This window comes from Bos indicus x Bos taurus, chromosome 16 (assembly GCF_003369695.1).
Source record: "Bos indicus x Bos taurus breed Angus x Brahman F1 hybrid chromosome 16, Bos_hybrid_MaternalHap_v2.0, whole genome shotgun sequence".
NCBI lineage: Eukaryota > Metazoa > Chordata > Mammalia > Artiodactyla > Bovidae > Bos > Bos indicus x Bos taurus.
The window spans coordinates 5,080,829-5,093,383 of NC_040091.1; the positions used below are offsets into that span (position 1 = coordinate 5,080,829).

Sequence of the window (12,555 nt, forward strand, 5' to 3'; positions counted from 1 at the left end):
GGCTGTGCAAGATTCTTAACTTGCCCAAGGTCACACTGCTATTAGGCAATTGAATAGAGGGAGATGATTAGTTTCTTTAGCACTCAGTGCTTGAAAGGGTAGAAAAATTCTTTTCCTAGATCTGTACAACTCAAATTTAACAATTTAGTCCTGATTCTTTATAAGTGTTGCTTTTTTTCCCTTCATTGCTGAAATCCTATGTTGTGACACTCATAAGCTGCTTGTAGGAATTAGTAATAGTAAAGAAAAAAAAATTAAGAGAATGCTCAGTGAAGTATCTAAAGTACTTTTTCTTTTAAATATCACATGCTTATTTACTTATGCTTTTATGTTAAATAGGATTATAAGGAAGAACAAAACCTGTTCACAGCTTTCTTAGTTTTTCACAGTACAGAGAGTGCATTTCCACTTTATGGCATGTGTGTAAGTGAGACCTTTTGAAATGACTTGGATGAATCCACATTTCTTCAGGAAAGGAGGCAGCTTCATTCTGATTTGGGTTGTTCAGGAATGGAGATAATACTCTATTAATGTAATACCCATCTAATACAAATTTAGTTTGAGTAATCTCAGGTATTTTTATGGAGAAGATTATGAACAGTTAAAATCATGGATTTTTACTATTGACAAGTACCATGCCAGTTATTGGAGATAATGTGCTAATATGTGACAAACTGCTCTGCACTGTTTTAAGGACTAGGTAAATATATTTCTACCTAGTGGGGAACATTACTAAAATACTCCTTTTACTTAGAGAAAAACATTTCTAAAATTCTGTGATTTTCCTACCCAAATGCTCCTTAATGACACTGGAATCATAATCTTAACTTCATTTATAATATTACAGTTTCATTTATCTCAGGTTGTTGTTGTTGTTCAGTCGCTCCTACTCTTTGCTGCTCCATGGACTGTAGCACGCCAGGCTTCCCTGTCCACTATCTCCTGAAGTTTGGTTTGCTCAAGTTCACCTTTATTTAGTCAGTAATGCTGTCTAACCAAGTTGGCCTAAATTGTTTTAGTCTTAAATCAGTACTGATTCACCTTTGGGTGAATTTTAGATCATAAACTATTGCCTTTATAAAGTTTTCTTTGTTTTAATTTGCAAAATAGTATTCTCATTAATTATTAATTGAGGAATTATTTATTTAGAATTATACTTCTCTCACGGAGAAGGTGATGGCACCCCACTCCAGTACTCTTGCCTGGAAAATCCCATGGACGGAGGAGCCTGGTAGGCTGCAGTTCATGGGGTCGCTGAGAGTCGGACACAACTGAGCGACTTCCCTTTCACTTTTCACTTTCATGCATTGGAGAAGGAAATGGCAACCCACTCCAGTGTTCTTGCCTGGAGAATCCCAGGGATGGTGGAGCCTGGTGGGCTGCCGTCTGTGGGGTTGCACAGAGTCGGACACGACTGAAGTGACTTAGCAGCAGCAGCATACTTCTCATATTTCTGTAGTTTGCATTGGTTTTCTGTTAAAACATAAATGTTCACACTTTCTTTTAGAATCACATATATGTGCTGACCAGTGTTCTAAGAATATTCCCACTTTTGTCATCCAAACATTTGGGATCACTTAAAAATTTTTCGATCTTCATTTATCATTCAAATTGAAAATGGGATTTTTCTGCAACATTTGAAAATGGTGGGATTAATGGGAAGTGGTAAATCAAAAAGAAACCCCAAATTTTAAAGGATCCATGACTTATTTTATTAGTGTAATCTTTCAAACTAATGCTATGGTGCTAAGGAATCAATTAAAGAAATTGGGTAAAATACTGTAAATTCTGTGGTAGAAACAGCTGTTTTTAAAATTATGTATCCACGTGGCAGCTCAATTATGCGACATTTATCGTATTTTGCTGATTTAAAACTGGACACACTTGTTAGTCACATTAGCTTCAGTTGCTTTTCTAGTATCATTATACTTTGTAGTACAGATCAATAAAATAGAGTTCAAGGATTTGGGAGGATGTAGACTTAGCAGCAGCAGCAGCAGCAGCAGCAGTAGGGAGGAAAAGGGATACTCAGGTGGTGAGGAGAAAGGGCAGTGACTGGTTTTAAGAAGAAAGTTTATGTGTAAAAATCAAGGTATAAAAATTTTTTTTTTTACTGTTGATTAAATTATTTCATCAATTATTTGTTGTTGTTCCACTCAAAATAGTGCATTTAATATTGAAAGTAAATACCAGTTTCCCTAAATGAAATTTTATCTGCAATAGACTAAACACTGGAAAGCATTTCTGTAGTTTTACTCTCCGTGCCCCGATACTGATGCCTTTCCTATGATGGAGAAAGGCCTACATCTCTGTTACCTTTACTATGAACTGAGTAAATGGCCTTGCCATTAACCGCATGTGGAAGCTTCACCTTTCTCAGACTCAATTTAATTATCTACAAAATAAATGTGAACTCCAAGACATCTTCTAGTGCTGAAATGGTACATAGTACAGACAATGTTTAAATAATCAGTGATCAAATAATTTAAAATTAAGCATGGTGGGGTTGAAACATTTTAGAATCCTCTCAAATCTGTAAGATTTTATTTGAGCATTGTGATCTTCATTTTAAATATTTCATTTTCCCTTGAAATAAAACAGGATAAAGAACATGTAGATCTTACTGTCAAACTTGTGACATAAGCAAACAAGCAAAATATAATTCAAGTCTCCTGTTTTTTCTTTAACTTACCTGATAATCAGTATGTTTGTCATTGTGAATTACACTGTATATGTAATTGCTCATTTCTATATTGGTTAACTTACCATTTTTTCCCCCTCAAGGATGTGTTGCCGTTACTGTAATAATTGGTATCATAATTCTAGTCAAAATTTTCTGGGACGGTGGAAAATCAGGGTGAGCAAAAATTCTGATGATTTTAAAAAATTTGTTCTTACCTTTTTTCCAGTAAACCTTGACACTATAACAGTAGATAACTTTCTAAGCTTAATTGTATTTTTTGACATGCTATATCTTTATTCCTTTTGTCTGTATTTACTATCTTTGATGAATAGCCTGTCTTTTTAAAAAAATTTAGTTATCTCAGTATATACAAGAACATTAAGTGATTTGAAAGCCAAAGTCTCATCACAACCTGTTGATCAACTCATCTTTTTTCTCTACATAGTAAAATTTATGAGTATCTGTGTGTTGTACAGAAGTGAAAATGTCTAGAAAAAGAAACTCTAATGTATTGCTAAATTGCATATGATTAGGCCTATGAATAAATCGGATTTATTAATAGATGCCAGTCTAGCCAAAGTCAGCCCAGTGGTTAAGAGGGCAGGTTCCAGGCCCTAGCTGCTTGATTCCAATTCAGGGTCTACTGTTTACATGCCATTTGACTGTGAGGAGCTTCACCTCTCTATGCCTCAGTTTTCCCATTTGTAAAATGGGGGAAATAATAGTACCCACTTCATGGGATTGTAGTATCTGATTTGTGGGATAAAATGAATCACCACCTGTAAAGGGGTTAGGACCTTACTTGGCACACAGTAAGCACTCAGGTGATAAAACAACACAGAAAGAAAAAAAAATCAGTACTTGAAACGTCTGATCTGCATTGAATATACATGTGTTAAATATCAAGTCACGGTTGGCTCTGATATATCCTGTAAACAGAGTACTATTTAAATTGACCTTCTGTTTCGTAGATTTTATCATTCAGAAAACTAACTGCGGAGTTCACAGAAACTGAATTCTTTCTGAAGTGCCCTAAAGCCTGTCTATTTTTTCATTGCTTAAGAACAATTATATTTTAATGCTGTTACTCAATTGCCTTTTCAATTCTTTGGATGATGTATCTCCTTTTTAGCCTTCATGGCTCTTTCCCTTGTCTTTAAGTGAACAATATTATTTAAGCCTATTATAAGCTAAAGTATGAAAACATTCTTTAAATCATTAAGCAGTTCAGTCTTTTGCTAAAAGCATTTGGCCACTAGGTCCTGTTTTTTTTGGCAGGTTTTATAGATATTTGCTTACTGTCGATAAAACTAGATGTTTTAAGAGCAAATGTAGTAAAATATGACTTCTTCTTCAGATTTTTCTGAAACTTTTAAAGAATGTGCTTTATAGCTCAGTATAAATAACAGAATTCTAAGTCATATAAAGTGAGTTAAGTTGATACAGATGCCTCCTCAAGACTATTTTGGAAAAAAAGAATAAAGCATGTATTTTCTGTACTTCCTTACATTTAGTCCAGTTCTGCTTTTGAATTGGAGCATTATCAATATAATTCTCAAGCCAATATTCCAGGGCTTGTTAGGTTGAGGGGGAAGGAATGGAATGAGTTTTCTGGGGGCTTTCTCTTGGCTATCATCAGTTTCTTCAGATATTTTGGTAAAATAATTGACCATGATATTTTTAATAGAATGAAAAGTGCTGAAATGTAGAAGGAGGGAATATTTATGTTTTATTGGGATTTTGCTGTAAACCTAATTTTTCTATTTCTGAATGAGAGAAAATTCATGCAAACCCCTAAGAAAGAATTTGCCTTTTTTTTTTTAATGTCCACTTAAAAACACTCCACTTGCCTTATTTTGAAAGTATAAGCTGTTGAGAGTAAGAGCTAACTTTATACATTCTTTGTTATTCTCTCAATTTTATGCTGATTTAATAAAATTTAATTTTCAACGAGACAGGGGAAAGAGCAAGTACGTGTGAAGGTGTCTCGTACCTTACCTGTTGATCTTTTGTGTTTGCCTGTCCAAGGATTTATTTACATCTTTTAGAAGTGTTGGTATATATGATACATTTTAGCTTATAAAAAGAATGTGATTATAAACAAATGCCCATGTTGCTTTTTAATTGAGCTTTAAACTTTCATAATCCAATCACTATTTTCCTTCTCTACTATTCAGCTCTTACTACACACATGAGAACACCACAGCACTTAAGTTTCATGATTCACTGTAACTGGTGATGCTGCAGAAGTAAGACCTCTGGTAATTTACAAAAGGTATATGGTTCAGTAAAATTACATTTCTGTGTCTTGGAAAATGTCCATTAACACAACTGGCTTGGTATCTATCTGTGACTATTAAAGGATAATAGAGGTTTAAACCTCTATTATTGTTAGAATTGTTTTTCTTTGTTGAATGATTGACTAACACATTGATCTTTGTTAATGTGACATGTCTTCAGCCTTCCACTCTTCAGCAATTTACCTATTATCTCATTCTGTGGTTTTTACTCAGTTGATTGAAATGTTTGGATGTTCACAATCCTGCAAATAATCTAGAAAAAGCAAAAGATTGATACATTAGGGCTTACAAATGGGAATGTTTTCATTGTGACTACGTGCGTCATGAGATGGTTGGCTCATACTGTATTTGTTTCTCCCATTTGTAATATTTAAGAAATATAAAATCTATTTTAAAGAGTCTTTTATAAGTCATGTTTATAGATCTTATCTCTGTTATGTTGAGTCAAAATTATCAAACAAAACTGACTTAATATGTATGTGTGAAACTTTCTAGGTATCTTCTTCTTTTGATTAAACTTTCTTCTATTCTAGGGACTTTTCATTGATTTTTAATCTGAAAGTATCTTAGTTGAATTTAACTTGGAAATTAATCACAAGAAAATAAAAACTCAAGTGTCATATTTTAGTTGGTGTTGCTTAAAGAATCCACCTGCAATACAGGAGACCTGGGTTTGATCCCTGAGTTGGGAAGAACCCCTGGAGAAGGGAATGGCTACCCACTCCAGTATTCTTGCCTGGAAAATTACATGGACAGAGGAGCCTGGCAGACTATAGTCCATGGGGTCACAAAGAGATGGATATGACTGAGTGACTAACACACTTTCATATCTGCTGCTGCTGCCGCCTAGTTGCTTCAGTCGTGTCCAACTCTGCAATCCTATGGACTGTAGCCCACCAGGCTCCTCTGCCCATGAAATTCTCCAGGCAAGAATACTGGACTGGGTTGCCATGTCGTTCTCCAGGGGATCTTTCCAACCCAGGGATCAAACCCAGGTCTCCTGCACTGCAGGCAGATTCTTTACCACTGAGCCACCAGGGAACTATACTGGGTGGGATTGTCCATGCTCTATAACTTACTAACTTTGCATTTTTTTTGTACCCCAAATTAACCAACTATTCTAGTTCATGATTTATCACATAGTAATTAAAAAATGAATATATATAACCAGTAAGTAATTTTGGTTTTAACTTTTTTTTTTCTTACTTTCAGGACATATGTGTATAACATTGACAATTTTGCTTATAATGCTAGAAACCATGGCTAACTGAGCCAAAGAAGTTGAGAAGAAAGTGTTTTGCATATTATCTTGTTTTTAAGATGCATAGGAATGTCCACGAAGCAAGGAAAGATGAATCTGTCCTGGAATCACATTCTCAACACTCCTAAGACCCTTGAAAATAGAACAATTCATAAGATTAAGAGTGATTACTTTCATAAAAGTGTGGGAAAGTGGAGAGATTTGTTCATGTTTAGAATGTGAGAAAGAAGAAAAAAAAGAATTTTTTTCACCAAATACGTAATGTTATTTTTATTTATAAAAGACAAAAAAATTAAAACAATTGGATATTGAAAACAAATGAACCAGTCTCTTATAAGGAAAATTGTCAAAAAGATAAAACACATTATACAATAATTTTCCTTGACTAAAGGGCATTTTCTACTTTTCTTATTCTATTAAAATGAGCCTGAATTAGTTGGCAAATTTTTTTAAAGGAAAAACATGATGATGATCCAAGAGTGTTGAGTTTCTTGGGTTAGTTGGTGACAAAGGAAGAATACATAATGAAGGAATAATTCTTCCTTTTTCATTAATTGCAGATAGTGAATTAGCCCCTTATTTGTAAGATAGTTAGAACAATTTTTTCTATTTGAAAAAATGCCCCCATGAAAGAGTGAAAGTTGTCTTAGATTGACTTAATGTCTTTAAAACTCTGTAGAGATATTGTAATATTAGTATAAGAAAAGATGCTATATTTCTGAAGTGAGATATTCATATTCAAATTGTAAATCTTATTCTTTTGTAATATTAAGTTTAATTTATATTTATTTATGTTTTACATGTATATCAGAAAAAGTTCAAGGAGATATGTAAAGCAAAATTTATTTTCCCTAAGTATAAATAACCACATTTTTGTCTCATGTATTATTTGACATTTATTTTCTTGTGTAAATTATTTATAAATAAGGGAGCCCCTTCCTGCCTTTCATAGGAGTTTAGAATGCTGCCCTTTGGCCTAGTGAGAATCACTTTTAATGTATTACTTGTTGTTGATTTAACTAAAGGCAATCACATCAGTTTTCAGATTCTTAATATGTTCTTGTCATCTTGCCACTTACATGTTAAGTGTTGGAATAGACTAGAATATATACATAAATAAATTTCACAATAATTATATTGTCACATTGCTTCATTGACTTTGTTGTTCAGTTCAGTTCATTCGCTCAGTCGTGTCTGACTCTTTGTGACCCCATGAACCGCAGCACGCCAAGCCTCCCTGTTCATCATCAACTCCTGGAGTTCACCCAAACCCATGTCCACTGAGTTGGTGATGCCATCCAACCATCTCATCCTCTATTGTCCCCTTCTCCTCCTGCCCTCAGTCTTTCCCAGCATCAGGGTCTTTTCAAATGAGTCAGCTCTTTGCATGAGGTTGCCAAAGTATTGGATTTTAGCTTCAACATCAGTCCTTCCAATGAAAACCCAGGACTGATCTCCTTTTGGATGGACTGGTTGGATCTCCTACAGTCCAAGGGACTCTTAAGAGTCTTCTCCAACACCACAATTCAAAAGCATCAATTCTTCTGTGCTCAGCTTTCTTTATAGTCTAACTCTCACATCCATACATGACCACTGGAAATACAATAGCCTTGACTAGATGGTCCTTTGTTGACCAAAGTAATGTCTCTACTTTTTAATATGCTGTCTAGGCTGGTCATAACTTTCCTTCCAAGGAATAAGCGTCTTTTAATTTCATGGCTGCAATCACCTTCTGCAGTGATTTTGGAGCCCAGAAAATAAAGTTTGTTACTGTTTTCATTGTTTCCCCATCTATTTGTTGTTAAAGTGTTTTAAAATAAATTCCATAAGCATCATGACATTTCACTATAAATATTTAAATATGTATTTCCAACAATGAGGACTTCTTCCCTAACTAGCCACATCATCACAACTAACAAGATTAATGGTAATTTCCTAATAGTTTCTAGTATTAGGAAATTCTTTTAACTTCCTTAGAAGTTCTGCAAATAGGCCAATGTCTATCTACTAATTCATTCATTTGTTAAATAGGAGAACCTACTCTACCTGCTGTGACAGTCTGTGCTTCCTGGGGTAGTAGCAAGGATAATGCTGATTTAGTTACTCAGAAAAATACCTAAGAGCCTACTCCATGCAGGTTATCATGTGCTAGGTGCTGCAGCTACCAAATGACTGTGCAGTATCTACCGACTTATCTACTTAAAAGAAGACCAAAACCATACACTTATTGAGAGAAAGAATGTAAAGTTATAAGTGTTACACTTGTACAGAATATAAGGAGTGCCTAAGCTATTTTTGCTAGGTGGTGGGCTGGGATCATTCAAGACTGTGCAAACTGAGAAAGGACAAATAGATGAGATTCACATGGCAGGATTGGGGACTGCAAACAGTGTAGCAAGCTCAAAGTAGGAAAGGCTTAGAGAGAGGACTATGGTGTGTCATATGTTGAGTGTAAAATAATAAATTCTGGCTAGTTTATTTTGATGTGATTAAATTAAAAGTTGGAATCAATGGTCACAAGTTTGTAGCAAGAGTTTTAGATACTGGGAAACATTAAACTTTGACAATAAATTATACTGAGTTAGTCTTTACATCTTATTACTTAGATAAAGGTATAAGCTGAAAAATATCTAACAACAAGTTACACGAAGAAAATAATAATAGAAATAAGTATGTTAAGTATAATGGGATTTTCCTGTATGACTTATAATTTGTATCCTGTAATCATGAAGGTGAATAGCTTTATATTTTCCCAAGGTAAGCTCTTCTATAATATTATACTTTAATTGCCAAGATTGTATTATTGCTTTTACTCTTGAGACTGGTGCTTATTTGTTGTAGGAAATTATACTTGCTCACCACAAGAAAGTTGTGTTTTATAGTATTTAACCCACAATTGCTATCAAATTTCTTGGAACATTTGAACATTAATTATTTTTGTCTTATCACACCTTGGCACTGTTTTTTAGTCAATGCCCAAAGTAGACATGCCTTATTTTCCACACACCCACTTTGAGTGTTCCCTTCACCCCCTTGCCTAAGTTAAAAACTGCCTCTTCCCTAAGGTTGGTGAGTCCTTTGCAGCCCACTGCAGTGGTGGCTGGTTTATTTTCAGATTGCAGATGCTTCAGTGTGCAGAGGTCATGGTGTTTTCCTTGCTTCCCCTTGCCACTACTTCCATCTAAGGTCTCCCATATATTCTTTAAAAAATAATTATTCTTTTTACTCTGATTAGGTAGTTAACTAAAATGTTAACTTTTTTACCTGTAGTTTTTCCTCTCCCAATTTCAAACAGCTAGCCAAATTTCAATCTTCCTTGCCACAGGGAACAACATGGAAGCAGAAAATGTAAAGAAGCTTAAAAACAGTTTTCTTCCTTGTTTTGTTTTTTTCTCTGAAATTCTGTGTTTGCATCATAGACTAAGTTGTGTGAAGGAAGGTAGAATCAGAACCAGGAAGAGAGAAGATCCTTGTAAACAGCAAAGAAGACAGATGTTGCTCACAATCTAAAAGTTTCCAATCCAAGCATCCTGATGGTTTCTGGGGTGGGGAGGTAGGGGCAGGAAGTGAACCTTTTGAAGTTGGATATTTTGAAGTTAAGGTTAGCAGAATTTCTTAAAGGATTAGGTGTGCAGTTGAAAAAAAAAAAAAAAAGGAGTCAAGGATGACACCAAGATTATTAACCTGAGCAAAAGAAAGGAAGGTTGCCACTTACTGAGCAAGGAAAGATTTTTGTAACAGATCAGGAGTTTGTTTTTATACATGGTAAGTTTGAGATGCCTTTCAGACATCAAAGTGGACGTGTATGAATAGTCCAGTTCAGTCACTCAGTCGTGTCCTACTCTTTGTGACCCCATGAATCTCAGCACGCCAGGCCTCCTTGTCCATCACCAACTCCCGGAGTTCACTGAGACTCGTGTCCATCGGGTCAGTGATGCCATCCAGCCATCTCATCCTCTGTCGTCCCCTTCTCCTCCTGCCCCTAATCCCTCCCAGCATCAGAGTCTTTTCCAATGAGTCAACTCTTCGCATGAAGTGGCCAAGTGCTGGAGTTTCAGCTTTAGCATAATTCCTTCCAAAGAAATCCCAGGGCTGATCTCCTTCAGAATGGACTGCTTGGATCTCCTTGCAGTCCAAGGGACTCGCAAGAGTCTTCTCCAACACCACAGTTCAGAAGCATCAATTCTTTGGTGCTCAGCCTTCTTCAGTCCAACTCTCATATCCATACATAACCACAGGAAAAGCCATAGCCTTGACTAGACGGATCTTTGTTGGCAAAGTAATGTCTCTGCTTTTGAATATGCTATCTAGGTTGGTCGTAACTTTCCTTCCAAGGAGTAAGCGTCTTTTAATTTCATGGCTGCAGTCACCATCTGCAGTGATTTTGGAGCCCAGAAAAATAAAGTCTGATACTGTTTCTACTGTTTCCCCATCTATTTGCCATGAAGTGATGGGACTGAATGCCATGATCTTCGTTTTCTGAATGTTGAGCTTTAAGCCAACTTTTTCACTCTCCACTTTCACTTTCATCAAGAGGCTTTTTAATTCCTCTTCACTTTCTGCCATAAGGGTGGTGTCATCGGCATATCTGAGGTTATTGATATTTCTCCTGGCAATCTTGATTCCAGTTTGTGTTTCTTCCAGGCCAGCGTTTCTCATGATGTACTCTGCATATAAGTTAAAAAAGCAGGGTGACAATATACAGCCTTGACGTACTCCTTTTCCTATTTGGAACCAGTCTGTTGTTCCATGTCCAGTTCTAACTGTTGCTTCCTGACCTGCATACAGATTTCTTGAGTCAGGTCAGGTGGTCTGGTATTCCCATCTCTTTCAGAATTTTCCACAGTTTATTGGGATCCACACAGTCAAAGGCTTTGGCATAGTCAATAAAGCAGAAATAGATGTTTTTCTGGAACTCTCTTGCTTTTTCCATGATCCAGCAGATGTTGGCAATTTGATCTCTGGTTCCTCTGCCTTTTCTAAAGCCAGCTTGAACATCAGGAAGTTCACAGTTCACATATTGCTGACGCCTGGCTTGGAGAATTTTGAATAATACTTTACTAGCATGTGAGATGAGTGCAATTGTGCAGTAGTTTGAGCAATCTTTGTCATTGCCTTTCTTTGGGATTGGAATGAAAACTGACCTTTTCCAGTCCTGTGGCCACTGCTGAGTTTTCCAAATTTGCTGGCATATTGAGTGCAGCACTTTCACAGAATCATCTTTCAGGATTTGGAATAGCTCAACTGGAATTCCATCACCTCCACTAGCTTTGTTCGTAGTGATGCTTCCTTTCTTCTTTCTTTCTTTCTTTCTTTTTTTTTCCCCCCGTAGTGATGCTTTCTAAGGCCCACTTGACTTCACATTTCAGGATGTCTGGCTCTAGGTCAGTGATCACACCATCGTGATTGTTTGGGTCGTGAAGATCTTTTTTGTACAGTTCTTCTGTGTATTCTTGCCACCTCTTCTTGATATCTTCTGCTTCTGTTAGGTCCATACCATTTCTGTCCTTTATCGAGCTCATCTTTGCATGAAATGTTCCCTTGGTATCTCTAATTATCTTGAAGAGATCTCTAGTCTTTCCCATTCTGTTGTTTTCCTCTATTGATCGCTGAGAAAGTCTTTGCATTGCTTTCTTATCTCTTCTTGCTATTCTTTGGAACTCTGCATTCAGATGCTTTTATCTTTCCTTTTCTCCTTTGCTTTTTGCTCCTCTTCTTTTCACAGCTATTTGTAAGGCCTCCCTAGACAGCCATTTTGCTTTTTTGCATTTATTTTCCATGGGGATGGTCTTGATCCCTGTCTCCTGTACAATGTCACGAACCTCCGTCCATAGTTCATCAGGCAGTCTATCTATCAGATCTAGGCCCTTAAATCTGTTTCTCATTTCCACTGTATAATCATAAGGGATTTGATTTAGGTCATATCTGAATGGTCTAGTGGTTTGCCCTACTTTCTTCAATTTCAGTCTGAATTTGGCAATAAGGAGTTCATGATCTGAGCCACAGTCAGCTCCTGGTCTTTTTTTGTTGACTGTATAGAGCTTCTCAATCTTTGGCTGCAAAGAATATAATCAATCTGATTTTGATATTAACCATCTGGTAATGTCCATGTGTAGAGTCTTCTCTTGTGTTGTTGGAAGAGGGTGTTTGCTATGACCAGTGTATTTTCTTGGCAAAACTCTGTTAGTCTTTGCCCTGTTTCATTCTGTATTCCAAGGTGAAATTTGCCTGTTACTCCAGGTGTTTCTTGACTTCCTACTTCTGCATTCCAGTCCCCTATAATGAAAAGGACATTTTTTGGGGGGTGTTAG

General features: G+C 36.2%; 1 protein-coding gene across 6 annotated transcripts in view; it reads left to right on the forward strand.

The window, feature by feature from the left end:
• The window catches only part of CD55 (CD55 molecule (Cromer blood group)), a 28,594-nt gene extending 21,207 nt beyond the window's left edge, over positions 1-7,387 (forward strand). For 4 of the 6 annotated variants that reach the window (XM_027564373.1, XM_027564379.1, XM_027564375.1 and 1 more), the window contains 3 exons: positions 2,785-2,857; positions 4,861-4,958; positions 6,196-7,387. In XM_027564373.1, the coding sequence (XP_027420174.1) occupies positions 2,785-2,857; positions 4,861-4,915 (128 nt within the window). In that variant the 3' untranslated portion in view covers positions 4,916-4,958; positions 6,196-7,387. The remainder of the gene's footprint in view (positions 1-2,784; positions 2,858-4,860; positions 4,959-6,195) is intronic. The other 2 variants (XM_027564376.1, XM_027564377.1) reach the window with 2 other exon arrangements.
• Positions 7,388-12,555: the final 5,168 nt, after the last annotated feature.